General features: G+C 51.6%; 1 protein-coding gene across 2 annotated transcripts; it reads right to left on the bottom strand.

Moving 5' to 3' along the window:
- Positions 1-1,594: 1,594 nt before the first annotated feature.
- On the bottom strand, positions 1,595-19,424 carry adprhl1 (ADP-ribosylhydrolase like 1). Of its 2 annotated transcripts, XM_065015691.1 has the most exons (7): positions 18,743-19,424; positions 8,199-8,363; positions 5,427-5,552; positions 3,936-4,076; positions 3,584-3,711; positions 2,747-2,879; positions 1,595-2,616 (listed from the first exon to the last, which is right to left on the bottom strand). In XM_065015691.1, exons 1-7 carry the CDS (start codon positions 18,954-18,956, stop codon positions 2,447-2,449), a joined length of 1,077 nt encoding a protein of 358 aa, XP_064871763.1. In that variant the 5' UTR covers positions 18,957-19,424; the 3' UTR covers positions 1,595-2,446. The 2 variants fall into 2 exon arrangements, with proteins under 2 accessions (XP_064871763.1, XP_064871764.1); XM_065015692.1 differs by lacking the exon at positions 5,427-5,552.
- Between the last annotated feature and the right edge of the window lie 1,796 nt (positions 19,425-21,220).

Raw genomic sequence — 21,220 nt, 5'->3', positions numbered from 1 at the left:
TGATGTGTAACAGGGACTGTTTAGTTGATGTGTAACAGGGACTGTTTAGTTGATGTGTAACAGGGACTGTTTAGTTGATCTGTAGCAGGGACTGTTTAGTTGATGTGTAACAGGGACTGTGTAGTTGATGTGTAACAGGGACTGTGTAGTTGATGTGTAACAGGGACTGTTTAGTTGATGTGTAACAGGGACTGTTTAGTTGATGTGTAACAGGGACTGTTTAGTTGATGTGTAACAGGGACTGTGTAGTTGATGTGTAACAGGGACTGTTTAGTTGATCTGTAACAGGGACTGTTTAGTTGATGTGTAACAGGGACTGTTTAGTTGATGTGTAACAGGGACTGTTTAGTTGATCTGTAACAGGGACTGTGTAGTTGATGTGTAACAGGGACTGTTTAGTTGATCTGTAACAGGGACTGTTTAGTTGATGTGTAACAGGGACTGTTTAGTTGATGTGTAACAGGGACAGGGACTGTTTAGTTGATCTGTAACAGGGACTGTTTAGTTGATCTATAACAGGGACTGTTTAGTTGATGTGTAACAGGGACTGTTTAGTTGATGTGTAACAGGGACTGTTTAGTTGATAGTTGATGATGTAACAGGGACTGTTTAGTTGATGTGTAACAGGGACTGTTTAGTTGATCTGTAGCAGGGACTGTTTAGTTGATGTGTAACAGGGACTGTTTAGTTGATGTGTAACAGGGACTGTGTAGTTGATGTGTAACAGGGACTGTTTAGTTGATGTGTAACAGGGACTGTTTAGTTGATGTGTAACAGGGACTGTTTAGTTGATCTGTAACAGGGACTGTTTAGTTGATGTGTAACAGGGACTGTGTAGTTGATGTGTAACAGGGACTGTGTAGTTGATCTGTAGCAGGGACTGTTTAGTTGATGTTTATCTATAACAGGGACTGTTTAGTTGATGTGTAACAGGGACTGTTTAGTTGATGTGTAACAGGGACTGTTTAGTTGATGTGTAACAGGGACTGTTTAGTTGATGTGTAACAGGGACTGTTTAGTTGATGTGTAACAGGGACTGTGTAGTTGATGTGTAACAGGGACTGTGTAGTTGATGTGTAACAGGTTGATCTGTAGCAGGGACTGTTTAGTTGATGTTTATCTATAACAGGGACTGTTTAGTTGATGTGTAACAGGGACTGTTTAGTTGATGTGTAACAGGGACTGTTTAGTTGATGTGTAACAGGGACTGTTTAGTTGATGTGTAACAGGGACTGTGTAGTTGATGTGTAGCAGGGACTGTTTAGTTGATGTGTAGCAGGGAAGTGGGGGTAAGAAGAGAAGAGAGAGAAACAGACTATTGCATAGTTTCCTCGGAACGGTGGAATGGTGGTTTCTAGGGTCCTGGTACAGTGAGGTGTCCCAATCATCTCTCCTTCCTCCCAGAGTGTACACTTGTTCACTTCCCTTCACTGATTTGAAAGGAAATGACTGGTATAAGAAATATGGTGGTGGAGTGCACACTTCAGCAGAAAGGAGATATTATTGGGACACGTCACCGGTGTTAGTTAGGATTGACCTCTGACCTCTACGGCATTATAAAGACAGTAGCAAAGAGAGACGCGGACCTCAGAGGTAATATATAGATATTCACTTTAATCTGATAATAACACGATTATTATCACGACACTCGTGGTGAATTCACAGCAGACAATAATAGACCAAAACATGAGATAAGTGCAAATAACAGACTAAGAGTGGATCCCAAATAGCACTACCTTTGACCTGGGCACATAGGGTTCGGGTCAAAAGTAGTGCACTATATAGGGAACATGTACAGTATGGGGGGGACAGACTAATAACAAGCCTGTAAGTTTAAATCACATTTACACAGGACCGTCTTCTTTGTCTCCAATCACATGTTTTAAACCCAGGACTGGTGTGTGTACAGTAGGTAGGGATGTTAGTTGGTCCACGTTCATCTATAGATGAGAACACCTGGGGCCTCTGGAATCTATGGAATTGTTACATCACAGATCCGGTTTCAGAGTTCCAATTCTGATTCTGATTCAGTTACACATGAATGACTTTAAAAAAAATTTTTTGAAACAAAACACTTCATTGGAACAGGAAAGGAACTATTCCAGAGACCCCAGCAGGAGCAGTTGAGAGAGAGAGACAGAGAGGAGGGTACAGGCCGGGCTAGGGGGGCTGTAGTGCTGTGGGATAGGTAGGTAGTAGAGGAGGCTGGTAGGAGGAGATATAGAAGGACAGGCTCATTGTAATGGCTGGAATGGAATAAATGGAACCGTATCAAGCATATGTATTCCCCTTCATCCATTACAATGAGCCGTCTTCCTATAGCTCCTCCCACCAGCCTCCACCTGGTAGGTAGGTAGGTGAGCAGCCAGTAGCCAGCCATGGTGGAGTCATTCATGTGTAGTTCCTATGTCGGCCAGAAGAGGGCGGTGTGGGCAGGGTGGTGTTGTTACTTCTCTGTGCTCCTCTCTGCGGAGGCTGCCTTGTACAGTTCGGCTCCGAGCTCCTCCAGCCGCGTGCGTCGGTCCACATCCTGGTGCAGCCCTTCAGGGACCTGGGACAGGCCGAACAGGAGACCGTACAGACAGCCTGCTATCAGCCCTGTGGCACTGCTCTCCCCTGGGGGACACAATGACTAGGTCAGAGAAGATACTAATGGCAAGGACACACAACATACAACACACACACACACACACACACACACACACACACAAATAAATATACAAACACGACAAGAACACACACTTACCTCCGTGGAACATGGCGCGGCGGCAGAGCTGGGTCCAGTCGGAGCCTGAGGCCAGGAGAGCATCGTAGGCTATCATGGGAGCATCGTGACCCCTCCGTCCAGCCCGGCCCTCTGAGCTCCAGCGCTTATACACCTAGAGAGAGGAGAACACACCTGAGTTAAATACTTCTACACCTGTAGAGAGGAGAGAACACACCTGAGTTAAGTACTTCTACACCTGTAGAGAGGAGAGAACACACCTGAGTTAAGTACTTCTACACCTGTAGAGAGGATAACACACCTGAGTTAAATACTTCTACACCTGTAGAGAGGATAACACACCTGAGTTAAATACTTCTACACCTGTAGAGAGGAGAGAACACACCTGAGTTAAATACTTCTACACCTGTAGAGAGGAGAACACACCTGAGTTAAATACTTCTACACCTGTAGAGAGGAGAACACACCTGAGTTAAATACTTCTACACCTGTAGAGAGGAGAACACACCTGAGTTAAATACTTCTACACCTGTAGAGAGGAGAACACACCTGAGTTAAATACTTCTACACCTGTAGAGAGGAGAACACACCTGAGTTAAATACTTGTAGAGAGGAGAACACACCTGAGTTAAATACACCTGGAGAGAGGAGAACACACCTGAGTTAAATACTTCTACACCTGTAGAGAGGAGAGAACACACCTGAGTTAAATACTTCTACACCTGTAGAGAGGAGAGAACACACCTGAGTTAAATACTTCTACACCTGTAGAGAGGAGAGAACACACCTGAGTTAAATACATCTGTTAAATATCTTTAAATATCCAGTTTGCCAGGTAGAATGGAACCAATGGATGACCTTGTCTGTCTCCTCAGCGTTGTAGGTGTCAGGAAACAGGGGCTTGTTGTGCCCCTCCTCCTCCACGCCTCTCTCCTCCAGGTAGAACTGCCACTTAGCCTCGAAGTAGAACCACTTCTCCTGGTACTCTGCAGTGGACACAACATACACCACCATTTAATCACACACACACAGTCTATTTTTCACACACACGCACACGCACACACACACACACACACACACACACACACACACACACACACACACACACACACACACACACACACACACACACAGTCACACACACACACAGTCACACACACAGTCACAAACACAGTCACACACATAGTCACACACACACACACACACACACCTGCCATGTGGCGTATGGTCTTCTTACAGTACTCCTCGGCCTTGGGGATGACCTTCATGAGGTCGCGACCCCAGGTCACCAGCGGTTTGCCCTGCACCGCGTACGATGCAAACAGAGCCGTGGTCAGAGAGCCCAGGAAACCTGTTGGAATCAGCCAGGTCACTATCATGTCATTACAGATGGTAAACCCAGTGAACCTGCTCCCAGACCTGTTGGAATCAGCCAGGTCACTATTATGTCATTATAGATGGTAAACCCAGTGAACCTGCTCCCAGACCTGTTGAAATCAGCCAGGTCACTATCATGTCATTATAGATGGTAAACCCAGTGAACCTGCTCCCAGACCTGTTGGAATCAGCCAGGTCACTATCATGTCATTACAGATGGTAAACCCAGTGAACCTGCTCCCAGACCTGTTGAAATCAGCCAGGTCACTATCATGTCATTATAGATGGTAAACCCAGTGAACCTGCTCCCAGACCTGTTGGAATCAGCCAGGTCACTATCATGTCATTATAGATGGTAAACCCAGTGAACCTGCTCCCAGACCTGTTGGAATCAGCCAGGTCACTATTATGTCATTATAGATGGTAAACCCAGGGAACCTGCTCCCAGACCTGTTGAAATCAGCCAGGTCACTATCATGTCATTATAGATGGTAATACCAGGTAAACCCAGTGAACCTGCTCCCAGACCTGTTGCTGTTGTCTTGCCTATAGGAGTTGATAAGACACTAACCTCGTCCCCAGGCTAATCACTAGAGCAAGACAGCACAAACAGATGTAGGACCAGGCTAGTTAAATAGCAGGCTATACTATAATGTGTAGCCTATGGTACCTGGGGTGGTGGGTGGTTGTGGGTCATGGTGTATGGTACCTGTAGGGTGGTTGTGGGTCATGGTGTATGGTACCTGTAGGGTGGTTGTGGGTCATGGTGTATGGTACCTGTAGGGTGGTTGTGGGTCATGGTGTATGGTACCTGGGGTGGTGGGTGGTTGTGGGTCATGGTGTATGGTACCTGGGGTGGTGGGTGGTTGTGGGTCATGGTGTATGGTACCTGGGGTGGTGGGTGGTTGTGGGTCATGGTGTATGGTACCTGGGGTGGTGGGTGGTTGTGGGTCATGGTGTATGGTACCTGGGGTGGTGGGTGGTTGTGGGTCATGGTGTATGGTACCTGGGGTGGTGGGTGGTTGTGGGTCATGGTGTATGGTACCTGTAGGGTGGTTGTGGGTCATGGTGTATGGTACCTGTAGGGTGGTTGTGGGTCATGGTGTATGGTACCTGTAGGGTGGTTGTGGGTCATGGTGTATGGTACCTGTAGGGTGGTTGTGGGTCATGGTGTATGGTACCTGTAGGGTGGTTGTGGGTCATGGTGTATGGTACCTGTAGGGTTGGTCATGTGGGTCATGGTTGTATCATGGTACCTGTAGGGTGGTTGTGGGTCATGGTGTATGGTACCTGTAGGGTGGTTGTGGGTCATGGTGTATGGTACCTGTAGGGTGGTTGTGGGTCATGCGCCCCATCTCAATGCTGACCTCCACTAGGTTGTCTAGCCTCTCAGGCTGCCAGTACTTCATCCCCACACACATGGCCTTGGTGGCTGCTCCAAACCCAGAACCTGGAGAGAACCCGTCAGAACAATGACCACATGGAGAGAACCCACCAGAACATTGACCACTTGGAGAGAACCCATCAGGACAATGACCACATGGAGAGAACCCACCAGAACATTGACCACATGGAGAGAATCCGTCAGAACAACGACCACATGGAGAGAACCCGTCAGAACAACGACCACATGGAACGACCACATGGAGAGAACCCGTCAGAACAACGACCACATGGAGAGAACCCGTCAGAACAACGACCACATGGAACGACCACATGGAGAGAACCCATCAGAACAACGACCACATGGAGAGACCCCCCCAGAACATTGACCACATGGAGAGAACCCGTCAGAACAACGACCACATGGAGAGAACCCATCAGAACAAACGACCACATGGAGAGAACCCGTCAGAACAACGACCACATGGAACGACCACATGGAGAGAACCCATCAGAACAACGACCACATGGAGAGAACCCGTCAGAACAACGACCACATGGAGAGAACCCATCAGAACAACGACCACATGGAGAGAACCCATCAGAACAACGACCACATGGAGAGAACCCATCAGAACAACGACCACATGGAGAGAACCCATCAGAACAACGACCACATGGAGAGAACCCATCAGAACAACGACCACATGGAGAGAACCCGTCAGAACAACGACCACATGGAACGACCACATGGAGAGAACCCGTCAGAACAACGACCACATGGAACGACCACATGGAGAGAACCCATCAGAACAACGACCACATGGAGAGAACCCGTCAGAACAACGACCACATGGAACGACCACATGGAGAGAACCCGTCAGAACAACGACCACATGGAACGACCACATGGAGAGAACCCATCAGAACAACGACCACATGGAGAGAACCCGTCAGAACATTGACCACATGGAGAGAACCCGTCAGAACAACGACCACATGGAGAGAACCCATCAGAACAAACGACCACATGGAGAGAACCCGTCAGAACAACGACCACATGGAACGACCACATGGAGAGAACCCATCAGAACAACGACCACATGGAGAGAACCCACCAGAACATTGACCACATGGAGAGAACCCACCAGAACATTGACCACATGGAGAGAACCCACCAGAACATTGACCACATGGAGAGAACCCACCAGAACAACGACCACATGGAGAGACAAAGAGAGAGACTGCACATGTGCAGGTTGAACTGAACACTACTAAACCATCAGACCTCACACATGTGTTGTGACCTCTGACCTTTCTCATTGAAGGGTGTGCCAGGCAAGCAGGAAGTTGTTGGGTTTGAGGTGAGCACATGGAGAGAACCCACCAGAACATTGACCACATGGAGAGAACCCACCAGAACATTGACCACATGGAGAGAACCCACCAGAACATTGACCACATGGAGAGAACCCGTCAGAACAACGACCACATGGAGAGAACCCATCAGAACAAACGACCACATGGAGAGAACCCGTCAGAACAACGACCACATGGAACGACCACATGTAGAGAACCCATCAGAACAACGACCACATGGAGAGAACCCGTCAGAACAACGACCACATGGAGAGAACCCATCAGAACAACGACCACATGGAGAGAACCCATCAGAACAACGACCACATGGAGAGAACCCATCAGAACAACAACCACATGGAGAGAACCCATCAGAACAACGACCACATGGAGAGAACCCATCAGAACAACGACCACATGGAGAGAACCCGTCAGAACAACGACCACATGGAACGACCACATGGAGAGAACCCGTCAGAACAACGACCACATGGAACGACCACATGGAGAGAACCCATCAGAACAACGACCACATGGAGAGAACCCGTCAGAACAACGACCACATGGAACGACCACATGGAGAGAACCCGTCAGAACAACGACCACATGGAGAGAACCCGTCAGAACATTGACCACATGGAGAGAACCCGTCAGAACAACGACCACATGGAGAGAACCCATCAGAACAAACGACCACATGGAGAGAACCCGTCAGAACAACGACCACATGGAACGACCACATGGAGAGAACCCATCAGAACAACGACCACATGGAGAGAACCCGTCAGAACAACGACCACATGGAGAGAACCCATCAGAACAACGACCACATGGAGAGAACCCATCAGAACAACGACCACATGGAGAGAACCCATCAGAACAACGACCACATGGAGAGAACCCGTCAGAACAACGACCACATGGAACGACCACATGGAGAGAACCCGTCAGAACAACGACCACATGGAGAGAACCCGTCAGAACAACGACCACATGGAGAGAACCCGTCAGAACAACGACCACATGGAGAGAACCCGTCAGAACAACGACCACATGGAGAGAACCCGTCAGAACAACGACCACATGGAGAGAACCCGTCAGAACAACGACCACATGGAGAGAACCCATCAGAACAACGACCACATGGAGAGAACCCACCAGAACATTGACCACATGGAGAGAACCCACCAGAACATTGACCACATGGAGAGAACCCACCAGAACATTGACCACATGGAGAGAACCCACCAGAACAACGACCACATGGAGAGACAAAGAGAGAGACTGCACATGTGCAGGTTGAACTGAACACTACTAAACCATCAGACCTCACACATGTGTTGTGACCTCTGACCTTTCTCATTGAAGGGTGTGTGCCAGGCAAGCAGGAAGTTGTTGGGTTTGAGGTGAGCACATCCCTCCACGGTGGCTGGGTCAGGAGGGCGACCCTGGAGAGACACCATGGCCTCAACATACACCCTGACCAGCTCCCTGTAGAGGTCCTCCAAACACCAGTAGTCTGGAACGACACAGAACACACCACAGTTTACACACAGCATAGTTAACACACCACAGTTAACACACAGCATAGTTAACACACCACAGTTTACACACAGCGTAGTTAACACACCACAGTTTACACACAGCATAGTTAACACACCACAGATTACACACAGCGTAGTTAACACACCACAGTTTACACACACCACAGTTAACACACCACAGTTTACACACACCACAGTTAACACACAGCATAGTTAACACACCACAGTTTACACATAGCATAGTTAACACACCACAGTTTACACACAGCATAGTTAACACACCACAGTTTACACACAGCGTAGTTAACGCACCACAGTTTACACACAGCATAGTTAACACACCACAGTTTACACACACCACAGTTTACACACAGCGTAGTTAACACACCACAGTTTACACACAGCATAGTTAACACACCACAGTTTACACACAGCGTAGTTAACACACCACAGTTTACACACACCACAGTTAACACACCACAGTTTACACACAGCGTAGTTAACACACCACAGTTTACACACACCACAGTTAACACACCACAGTTTACACACAGCGTAGTTAACACACCACAGTTTACACACAGCATAGTTAACACACCACAGTTTACACATAGCATAGTTAACACACCACAGTTTACACATAGCATAGTTAACACATAGCATAGTTAACGCACCACAGTTTACACACAGCATAGTTAACACACCACAGTTTACACACAGCGTAGTTAACACACCACAGTTTACACACAGCATAGTTAACACACCACAGTTTACACATAGCATAGTTAACACACCACAGTTTACACATAGCATAGTTAACACATAGCATAGTTAACGCACCACAGTTTACACACAGCATAGTTAACGCACCACAGTTTACACACAGCATAGTTAACACACCACAGTTTACACAACAACACAGTAAACAACTGCAAATCGATCAGTCTGGAAGCTTGTCATTAAATACACTTGCAAAGGGCCAACTATGCTGCACACTGTGAAAAGTTAACATACATACATTCTCTCACACAGACAGACAGACAGACAGACAGACAGACAGACAGACAGACAGACAGACAGACAGACAGACAGACAGACAGAGAGAGAGACAGAGAGAGAGACAGAGAGAGAGACAGAGAGAGTGAGTGTGTGTGGTTGGGAGTCAGACACTGTCTGTCCGTGGGGGCTGTGGCATGTTTGAAGTACCAGCCAGATGAGAGTCTATGTTTAGATGTTCAGCCTGCTGTCCTTAGATTATACCATGTAATCTGCTGGGGGTGGGGGGGGGGGGGGGGTCTCCACACGTGTGAGTCATGGGTTTGTGCATATGCTTTTGTGTGTGTCATTTGTGTGGTGTGTGTGTCATTGTCACCTCTGATTCAGGAGCAGAGGGCTTTGGGCTCAGGGACTCAGGATACACACCCAGGACAGGGAGGAACCAGCCGGGTGTCAGGGAGAGAGGGGTGGGCCCAGACGGGTGTCAGGGAGAGAGGGGTGGGCCCAGACGGTTGTCAGGGAGAGAGGGGTGGGCCCAGACCGGTGTCAGGGAGAAAGTGGTGGGCCCAGACCGGTGTCAGGGAGAGAGGGGTGGGCCCAGACGGTTGTCAGGGAGAGAGGGGTGGGCCCAGACCGGTGTCAGGGAGAGAGGGGTGGGCCCAGACCGGTGTCAGGGAGAGAGGGGTGGGCCCAGACCGGTGTCAGGGAGAGAGGGGTGGGCCCAGACCGGTGTCAGGGAGAGAGGGGTGGGCCCAGACCGGTGTCAGGGAGAGAGGGGTGGGCTGTTCCAGTCAGGGAGAGAGGGGTGGGCTGTTCCAGTCAGTGTGGGAGTAAAGAAGAGGAGTGGTGGAGGATTTTACTGGTGTCAAAGTATCTGAATGAAAATCATTCCTTCCATCTTCTCATCCTAGTTTACCAGACAAGACAAGCGGTGTGAATACCCTTCACTACACCGTATACCTCCTAAATAGAACCCTATTCTCTACACCGTATACCTCCTAAATAGAACCCTATTCTCTACACCGTATACCTCCTAAATAGAACCCTATTCACTACACCGTCTACCTCCTAAATAGAACCCTATTCTGTACACTGTCTACCTCCTAAATAGAACCCTATTCTGTACACTGTATACCTCCTAAATAGAACCCTATTCTGTACACTGTCTACCTCCCAAATATAACCCTATTCACTACACCGTCTACCTCTTAAATAGAACCCTATTCACTACACCGTCTACCTCCTAAATAGAACCCTATTCTGTACACTGTTTACCTCCTAAATAGAAACCTATTCTGTACACTGTTTACCTCCTAAATAGAACCCTATTCACTACACCGTCTACCTCCTAAATAGAACCCTATTCTGTACACTGTCTACCTCCTAAATAGAACCCTATTCTGTACACTGTTTACCTCCTAAATAGAACCCTATTCTGTACACTGTTTACCTCCTAAATAGAACCCTATTCTACACTCCCTAAATAGAACCCTATTCACTACACCGTCTACCTCCTAAATAGAACCCTATTCACTACACCGTTTACCTCCTAAATATAACCCTATTCACTACACCGTCTACCTCCTAAATAGAACCCTATTCACTACACTGTTTACCTCCTAAATATAACCCTATTCACTACACCGTCTACCTCCTAAATAGAACCCTATTCACTACACCGTCTACCTCCTAAATAGAACCCTATTCACTACACTGTTTACCTCCTAAATATAACCCTATTCACTACACCGTCTACCTCCTAAATAGAACCCTATTCTCTACACCGTCTACCTCCTAAATAGAACCCTATTCACTACACCGTCTACCTCCTAAATAGAACCCTATTCTCTACACCGTCTACCTCCTAAATAGAACCATATTCACTACACCGTCTACCTCCTAAATAGAACCCTATTCTGTACACTGTTTACCTCCTAAATAGAACCCTATTCTGTACACTGTTTACCTCCTAAATAGAACCCTATTCACTACACTGTCTACCTCCTAAATAGAACCCTATTCTCTACACCGTCTCCCTCCTAAATAGAACCCTATTCTCTACACTGTCTACCTCCTAAATAGAACCCTATTCTGTACACTGTCTACCTCCCAAATATAACCCTATTCACTACACCGTCTACCTCTTAAATAGAACCCTATTCACTACACCGTCTACCTCCTAAATAGAACCCTATTCTGTACACTGTTTACCTCCTAAATAGAACCCTATTCTGTACACTGTTTACCTCCTAAATAGAACCCTATTCACTACACCGTCTACCTCCTAAATAGAACCCTATTCACTACACCGTCTACCTCCTAAATAGAACCCTATTCACTACACTGTTTACCTCCTAAATATAACCCTATTCACTACACCGTCTACCTCCTAAATAGAACCCTATTCACTACACTGTTTACCTCCTAAATATAACCCTGTTCACTACACCGTCTACCTCCTAAATAGAACCCTATTCACTACACTGTTTACCTCCTAAATAGAACCCTATTCACTACACCATCTACCTCCTAAATATAACCCTGTTCACTACACCGTCTACCTCCTAAATAGAACCCTATTCACTACACTGTTTACCTCCTAAATAGAACCCTATTCACTACACCATCTACCTCCTAAATAGAACCCTATTCACTACACTGTCTACCTCCTAAATAGAACCCTATTCTCTACCTCCAAAATAGAACCCTATTCTCTACACTGTCTGGCTCCTAAATGGCACCCTCTATTATAGTGCATTACTTCTGACCAGGACCCATCTGGCTCGGGTCAAACGTAGTGCACCATGTGGAATAGGCCCCAGTCAGAAATAGTGGACTATGGGAAAAGGGTGCCAGTTGGAACAGAACCTGTGTTTAGAACCAGTTGCCTGCAATCTAACCGGTCATGTCTTGATGTACCATCTCTGAAGTCCTTTCCCCTTGTTCCAGGACAATTGTTCCTATCCGTCTCTTTTTCATGGTCCTTCGAGCCGGATAGGGTTTGTGTACATCCATACTTTATCAAGGAGGGGTTTGATGTTGTGTACTTGTTGCTGTTTAACCTATGCTTAGTTACAGATCCGGTTTGATATTCACAAAGCATCTCAAAGTAAGAGCACTGGTCTAGGACCATTTCTCCATGTTAGGTCATAATGAATAAGATTACATGGACAGATAACATCCTTCTCTGGGATTCTTTAAAAATACATGCACAGAATCACTGTTCTCGTGATACGTAGGCCGGCCTTAGCTGTAATAGAGGCCTATACTTGCGTGGGCCAAGAGATACATTGACAGCCCCCTCTTCTCTCTGTCCCCTGTGGTATATGGATCAGGGACAGTGTGTATTAAGCATTTCAGAGTAGGAGTGCGGATCTAGGATCATTTCCTATATGTCCATTCATTATAATCTAACAAGAAACATGGATACCACATCAGTACTCCTACTCTCAGATGTTTAGTGAATATGGACCCAGATCAGAGTTTATAACCTAGGCCTTTACCTGCGTGGGCCAAGACTAGATAAACTGAAATCTTCCTCCCCTCTTCCTCCTCCCCCTTTCCTCCTCCTCCTCTCCTCTCCTCCCTCCTCCTGTCCTCCTCTCGTCCTCTACCCTCCCCTCCTCCCCTCCTCCCTCCTCCTCCTCCTCTCCCCACATCCCACTCCTCTCCCCTCCCCCTCCTCTCCCTTCCCCTCCTCTCCACTCCTCCCCCCCCCCTCTCCTATCCCCACTCCTCCCCCTCTCCTCTTCCCACCTCCCCTCTCCCTTCCCCTCTCCTCCTCTCCTCTCCACTCCTCCCCCTTCTCCTCTCCCCACCTCCTCCTCCTCTCCTCTCTCCCCCTCCTCTCCTCTCCTCTCCTCCCCACCTCCTCCTCTCCCTTCCCCTCTCCTCCTCTCCACTCCTCCCCTCCCCCTTCTCCTCTCCCCCACCTCCTCCTCCTCTCTCCCCTCTCCTCCTCTCCACTCCTCCCTCCCCTCCCTCCTCTCCCCCACCTCCTCCTCCTCTCTCCCTCTCTCTCTCTCCACTCCTCCCCTCTCCTCTCTCCTCCTCCACTCCTCCCTCTCCTCCTCTCCTCTCCCCACCTCCTCCTCCTCTCTCTCCCCTCCCCTCCCCCTCTCCTCTCTCTCCTCTCCTCTCCTCTCCCCTCCTCCTCCCCTCCTCTCCTCTCCTCTCCTCCCCACCTCCCCTCTCCCTTCCCCTCTCCTCCCTCTCCACTCCTCCCTCCCCCTCCTCTCCCCCACCTCCTCCTCCTCTCTCCCCCCCCTCCCTCCTCTCCTCCTCCCTCTCCTCTCCTCCTCCCCTCCCCCACTCCTCCCCTCTCCCCACCTCCTCCTCTCCTCTCCCCCTCCCCCTCCTCCCCTCCTCTCCCCCCTCTCCTCTCCTCCCCTCCTCCTCTCCCCTCCTCCTCCTCCCCCACTCTCTCCTCTCCTCTCCCCACCTCCTCCTCTCCTCCCCCTCCCCCTCCCTCTCCTCCTCTCCTCTCCTCTCCCCACCTCTCCTCTCCTCCTCTCCCCCCCCTCCTCCTCTCCTCTCCCTCTCTCCTCTCCCCACCTCCTCCTCTCCTCTCCACTCCTCCCCTCTCCTCCTCTCCTCTCTCCCCACCTCCTCCTCTCCCCCTCTCCTCCCACCCCTCCCTCTCCTCCTCCTCCTCACCTCCTCCTCTCCTCTCCACTCCTCCCTCCCCTCTCCCCTCTCTCCCCACCTCCTCCCTCTCCTCTCCTCCTCTCCTCTCCCCCTCCCCCTCTCCTCTCCTCTCCTCCTCTCCTCTCCCCACCTCCTCCTCTTCTCTCTCCCTCCCCCTCTCCTCCTCCTCTCCTCTCCCACCCTCCTCCTCTCCCTCTCTCCCTCCTCCCTCTCCCCCTCTCATCTCCCCACCTCCTCCCTCTCCTCTCCCCCTCTCCTCTCCTCCTCTCATCTCCCCACCTCCTCCTCCTCTCTCCTCCTCCTCTCCTCTCCCCACCTCCTCCTCTCCTCTCCACTCCTCCCCTCTCCCTCTCCTCTCCTCCCCTTCCTCCTCTCCTCTCCTCCTCTCCCCTCCCCCTCTCCTCCTCTCCCCTCTCCTCCTCTCCCCCCCTCCTCCTCTCCTCTCCCCTCTCCTCCCCTCTCCCCCTCCTCTCCACTCCTCTCCTCTCCCCACCTCCCTCCTCTCCTCTCCTCTCCTCCTCTCTCCTCTCCCTCCTCTCCTCTCTCCCTCTCCTCTCCCCTCCCCCTCCCTCCCCACCTCCCTCCTCTCCTCTCCTCTCCTCTCCCTCCCCCCTCTCCTCCCTCTCCCCCTCCCCTCCTCCTCTCCTCTCCTCTCCTCTCCTCTCCCCTCCTCCTCTCCCTCTCCCTCCCCCTCCCCTCTCCTCTCTCCTCTCCTCTCCCTCTCCTCTCCCCTCTCCCTCTCCTCCTCTCCTCTCCTCTCCTCTCCTCTCCCTCCCCCCTCTCCTCTCCCCACCTCCTCCTCTCCTCTCCTCTCCTCCTCTCCCCCTCCCCTCTCTCCTCTTTCCCTCTCCTCTCCCCTCCCCTCCTCCTCCTCCCCCTCCTCCTCCTCTCCTCCCCTCTCCTCTCCCCCACCTCCTCCTCTCCTCTCCTCTCCCTCCCCTCTCCTCTCTCCTCTCCCCACCTCCTCCTCTCCTCCCCACCTCTCCTCTCCTCCCTCCTCCCCCTCTCCTCTCCTCTCCTCTCCTCTCCTCTCCTCTCTCCTCTCCTCCTCCTCTCCCCTCTCCTCCTCTCCCCCTCTCCTCCCCCTCTCCTCTCCTCTCCTCTCCTCTCCTCCTCCCTCCTCTCTCCCCCTCTCCTCTCCCTTCCCCTCCCTCCTCTCCTCCTCTCCTCTCCCCACCTCCTCTCCTCTCTCCTCTCCTCCTCTCCTCTCTCCCCTCCCCTCCTCTCCTCCCCTCTCCCTCCCTCTCCTCTCCTCTCCTCTCCTCTCTCCCTCTCCTCCTCCTCTCCTCTCCTCCCTCCTCTCCTCTCCTCTCCTCCCCTCTCTCTCTCCTCCCCTCTCCTCTCCTCCCTCCTCTCCCCCCTCTCCTCTCCCTTCCCCTCCTCTCCTCCTCCCTCCCTCTCCCCTCCCCCCTCCTCCTCTCCTCTCCTCCTCTCCTCTCCCCTCTCCCTCTCTCCTCCTCTCCCCACCTCCCCTCCTCTCCTCATCTCCTCTCCCCCCTCCTCCTCTCCTCTCCTCCCCCCTCTCCCCCTCTCATCTCCCCACCTCCTCTCTCTCCTCCTCCTCTCCTCTCCCCCCACCTCCTCCTCTCCTCTCCTCTCCTCCCCTCTCCCCTCCTCTCCTCTCCCCCCCTCCTCCTCTCCTCTCCTCCCTCCCCTCCCCTCCCTCTCCTCTCCTCCTCCTCCTCTCCTCTCCTCCTCCTCTCCTCCACTCCTCCCTCTCCTCTCCTCCCCCCTCCTCCTCTCCTCTCTCCTCCTCTCCCCCTCCTCTCCTCCTCCTCCTCCCCTCTCCTCTCCCCCTCCCTCCCCCCTCCCTCCTCCCCTCCTCCTCTCCTCCTCCTCTCCTCCCTCCTCTCCTCTCCTCTCCCCTCCTCTCCCCCTCATCTCCTCCCCTCTCCCTCTCCTCTCCTCTCCTCCCTCTCCCCCTCCTCCTCTCCTCTCCTCCTCTCCTCTCCTCCCTCTCCTCTCCCCACCTCCTCCTCTCTCCTCCCTCTCCTCTCCCCTCTCCCCACCTCCTCCTCCCTCCTCCTCTCCCCACCTCCTCCTCCTCTCTCTCCTCTCCTCTCCCCACCTCCCTCCTCCTCTCTCCCCCTCCCTCTCCCCCACCTCCTCTCCTCCTCTCCTCTCCTCTCCTCCCCTCCTCTCCTCTCCTCTCCTCCTCTCCTCTCCTCTCTCCCTCTCCTCTCTCCTCCCCCCCTCTCCTCCTCTCCTCCTCTCCTCCTCCCTCTCCTCCCCTCTCCTCTCCTCTCCTCCTTCCTCTCCCTCCTCCTCCTCCTCTCCTCCCCCTCTCCTCCCTCCTCTCCCTCCTCTCCTCTCTCCTCTCCTCCTCCTCCTCCCCCTCTCCTCTCCTCCTCCTCTCCTCCTCCCCCTCCCCTCCCTCTCCTCCTCCTCCCCTCCTCTCTCCTCTCCTCCTCTCCTCCCTCCCTCCTCCCCCTCTCTCTCTCCCCTCTCCTCCCTCCCTCTCCTCCCTCTCCTCCTCCTCCCCTCTCCTCTCCTCCTCCCCTCCTCTCCCTCTCCCCCTCCCTCCCTCTCCCCACCTCCTCCTCTCCTCCTCCCCCTCTCCTCCTCTCTCCCCCTCCTCTCCTCCTCCTCCCCTCTCCCTCCCCCTCTCCCTCTCCTCTCCCTCTCCCTCCCCTCTCCCCCTCCCCCTCTCCTCCCTCTCCTCTCCCTCCCCTCCCCCTCTCCTCCTCTCTCCTCCTCTCTATGATCTGTGCTATAGATCAGATCTGTATTGTTTGCTTCCAGCCCCTGTCAGTGTCAGTGATTCATGGTGGTTTTCTGGCCTGACTTGGAGAGTCCCCTATTCCACCCTATTCCTTATATAGTGCACTACATTTAACCAGAGTCTTATGGAGTGTGAGCCTGGTCTAAAGTAGTGCACTACATAGGGAATAGGGTGCCATTTGGGACACATCCCAGGCTGGGTTGTTGGAATGTGGCTAAGCAGTAGGCTTATCCATAAGGCTGTCATCTCTCTACAGGAGCACTGCTGGCTTTGAACACAATCCACCGGCCAAATACCATACAGGATCACCAAGGGGGAGAGCTACTGTGATGTGATGAGACCTGGTCCCTCTATTGTTCGCCTCTGCCCGAGGACAGGCTCATGTTCTCCTCCCTAGGTCTATTTTGGACTTCTCTGATCTGGCAGCTCCAGACGTCCAGGCCAGCGTTCGGTAGGTGACATCATGTTCTCCTCCCTAGTTCTATTTTGGACTGATCTGGCAGCTCCAGACGTCCAGGCCAGCGGTCGGTAGGTGACATCATGTTCTCCTCCCTAGGTCTATTTTGGACTGATCTGGCAGCTCCAGACGTCCAGGCCAGCGGTCGGTACTCCAGACGTCCAGGCCAGCGGTCGGTACTCCAGACGTCCAGGCCAGCGGTCGGTACTCCAGACGTCCAGGCCAGCGGTCGGTACTCCAGACGTCCAGGCCAGCGGTCGGTAGGTGACGTGTGTTGTCCCGTCAGGCTGTCCACCTATAGAACTCCAGCCTGGTCCCAGATCTGTTCCTGTTGTCTTGCTAACTCCCAGTTGTGTAAAGTACTTCAAGTAAAAAATACTTGAAAGTACTACTTAAGTAGTCTGTACTTTAATTTACTATTTATATTTTTGACAACTTTTACTTCACTACATTCCTAAAGGAAATTATTAACTTTTTACACCTTACATTTTGAATGCTTAGCAGGACAGAAAACTGGTCTAATTCACACACATCCCTACTGCCTCTGATATTTTAGCAAATACATTTATTTTTGAAACTGAAGTATATTTAAAACCAAATACTTGTATACTTTTACTCAAGTAGTATTTTACTGGGTGACTTTCACTTTTACTTGAGTCATTTTCTATTAAGGTAACTTTACTTTTACTCAAGTGTGACAATTGCATACCTTTTCCACCACTATTAACTCCTCTGGTCTTTCTAATTCCATTGCCATAGGAGTTGGCAAGACAGCACAAACAGATCTGGGGACCAGGCTAGCCTCCTCTGATGAAGAGATGAAGAGTAGATGAGATGACATGTGAAGGTGTTTGGGATTACAGTCTGCGCTGAGTCATTTCTGACTGCTATAGGGATTATGGTGTCGGCCAGGCATTGTCCGGAAGAAATATGTCCCATTGAGTGATTAGGAGTTTCCACAGACTGCTATTCTCGTCTCTCTGTAAAATCAGACTGGACAGGTGTGTGTGTGTGTGTGTGTGAGATTGAGGAGATAGGAGGTTTAGGTGGGTGAAGAGAGTAAGAGAGTGAATGTGTCAGTGTGAATGAGAGAAACACCAAACTACTGGTCCTCTCACTGTCTCTGAGAGCTCTACAATGCATGTCAATCATTCTATTGCTATTCCATTTTAGTTCCCTTTACTCGTTTCCTTTACTAGGCTTACACAGGCACTGTCTCATAGAAGGCCATGAAGTGATAATATCGTTGGAACCAATGAGGAAGTACTATTGATTGGTCAATGTTACTATTTAGTTACTATACATCCCTTCTCGCATGGTCAACTAGCACCAACCCTCCAGGTCCCCTAACCCTCCATGTCCCTCCATGTCCCCTAACCCTCCATGTCCCCTAACCCTCCATGTCCCCTAACCCTCCATGTCCCCTAACCCTCCAGGTCCCCTAACCCTCCATGTCCCCTAACCCTCTATGTTCCTTAACCCCCATCTACCCATCCACCCACCCTACCTCCGTGGGTATGTCCTGTCCTCACCTGTGATGAGGGCCTCAGCGGTGGTCATGTGCATCAGGGCTCCGTCGCTGAGGGGCCAGTTGTCAGGGTCCAGTTTCAGAGCCCCAAGGCCCCCCAGAGAGGCCAGCTCTTCCTGGATCTGTGTCCCAGAGGGGCAGCTCTCCCAGCGGCCCTTACGGTAGCCCAGCGCGTCCCCCACCCCCGCTAGGACCATACCAGCCTGGAACTTCTCCATGAGGGTTAGGGTTCAGATGCCCACCAACCCGGACTAAAACAAAGGATGGGCTGTAATGTAGGTTTCAATAGGAAGACCGACTGACTGACGCAGCTAGAGGACACAGGCTCTAGGTAAACAGAGTCTCTCTACGGGTTATAGACAACACAGGCTCCAGGTAGACAGAGTCTCTCAGAAACAGTCTGACTCCCAAGACACTATAGTCCTCTTCTAGAAGCCTGAGATAGTGTTCCTCTGGTTAAACAGACAGAGCTTCTAGAAGCCTGAGATAGTGTTCCTCTGGTTAAACAGACAGAGCTTCTAGAAGCCTGAGATAGTGTTCCTCTGGTTAAACAGACAGAGCTTCTAGAAGCCTGAGATAGTGTTCCTCTGGTTAAACAGACAGAGCTTCTAGAAGCCTGAGATAGTGTTCCTCTGGTTAAACAGACAGAGCTTCTAGAAGCCTGAGATAGTGTTCCTCTGGTTAAACAGAAGCCTGAGAGTGTTCTCTGGTTAAACAGAAGAAGCCTGAGATAGTGTTCCTCTGGTTAAACAGACAGAGCTTCTAGAAGCCTGAGATAGTTCCTCTGGTTAAACAGAAAGAGCTTCTAGAAGCCTGAGATAGTGTTCCTCTGGTTAAACAGACAGAGCTTCTAGAAGCCTGAGATAGTGTTCCTCTGGTTAAACAGACAGAGCTTCTCCTCAGCCACTGTCCGTCCGGTCCACCTAGAAGGCTCTCTGACGCTGTCACACGCTGTGTTGCTCTCTGGTCTGGTAATCCAATGGTGTGTCCTTCCTAAACTTGATGGGGACGTGCAGTGGTTGGATCTCTTTTTAACTGTGAACGGTAGCAGTCCAGTTCAGTCCCCACCCCCATAGCTCTGAGCTCATCTATCAGCCTAATCACCAGTCACTCTCTCTCACTCAGTCTAACACACATCTTTATCTGCAGCCTCTGTGAGTGTAGAGGCACTGGGCTGTGATCAGGTGTCTCCTAAAAAGGCAATACCCTCGTCCCCAGAACTCCAGGGCTACTGCCAGGGCTGGAGGGTTAGAGGGCTGGGGGGTTAGAGGGCTGGAGGAAGGGAGGATAGGAGGGTTAGAGGACTGGGGGGGGTTAGAGGGCTGGAGGAAGGGAGGATAGGAGGGTTAGAGGACTGGGGGGTTAGAGGCTGGAGGAAGGGAGGATAGGAGGGTTAGAGGACTGGGGGGGTTAGAGGGCTGGAGGAAGGGAGGATAGGAGGGTTAGAGGACTGGGGGGGGTTAGAGGGCTGGAGGAAGGGAGGATAGGAGGGTTAGAGGGCTGGGGGGTTAGAGGGCTGGAGGAAGGGAGGATAGGAGGGTTAGAGGACTGGGGGGGTTAGAGGGCTGGAGGAAGGGAGGATAGGAGGGTTAGAGGACTGGGGGGGTTAGAGGGCTGGAGGAAGGGAGGATAGGAGGGTTAGAGGGCTGGAGGAAGGGAGGATAGGAGGGTTAGAGGACTGGGGGTTAGAGGGCTGGGGGGTTAGAGGGCTGAGGGTTAGAGGGCTGGAGGGTTAGAGGGCTGGAGGGTTAGAGGGCTGGGGGTTAGAGGGCTGGAGGGTAAGAGGGTTAGAGGGTAAGAGGGTTAGAGGGCTGGAGGGCTGGAGGGATAGAGGACTGGAGGGTTAGAGGACTGGAGGGTTAGAGGGCTGGAGGGTTAGAGGGCTGGAGGGTTAGAGGGCTGGAGGGTTAGAGGGCTGGAGGGTTAGAGGACTGGAGTGTTAGAGGGTTGGAGTGTTAGAGGAGGGCTGGAGTGTTAGAGGGTTAGAGGGTGGGGGTTAGAGGGCTGGAGGAAGGGAGGATGGAGGGTTAGAGGACTGGAGGGCTGGAGGTTAGAGGGCTGGAGGAAGGGAGGATGGAGGGTTAGAGGACTGGAGGGCTGGAGGGGTTAGAGGGCTGGAGGGATAGGGACTGGAGTGTTAGGGGGGTGTTAGAGGGTTGGAGGGCTGGAGTGTTAGAGGGTTGGAGGGTTAGAGGGCTGGGGGTGGAGGAAGGGCTGATAGGAGGGTTAGAGGACTGGAGGGCTGGAGGGTGAGAGGGCTGGGGGTTAGAGGCTGGAGGGTTAGAGGCTGGAGGGTTAGAGGACTGGTGGGTTAGGGGCTTAGAGGGCTGGAGGAAGGGAGGATAGGAGGGTTAGAGGACTGGGGGGTTAGAGGGCTGGAGGAAGGGAGGATAGGAGGGTTAGAGGACTGGGGGTTAGAGGGCTGGAGGAAGGGAGGATAGGAGGGTTAGAGGACTGGGGGTTAGAGGGCTGGAGGAAGGGA

Source organism: Oncorhynchus nerka, unplaced genomic scaffold (assembly GCF_034236695.1).
Source record: "Oncorhynchus nerka isolate Pitt River unplaced genomic scaffold, Oner_Uvic_2.0 unplaced_scaffold_1345, whole genome shotgun sequence".
Lineage (NCBI taxonomy): Eukaryota > Metazoa > Chordata > Actinopteri > Salmoniformes > Salmonidae > Oncorhynchus > Oncorhynchus nerka.
This window is presented reverse-complemented; position numbering and strand designations above follow the sequence as displayed.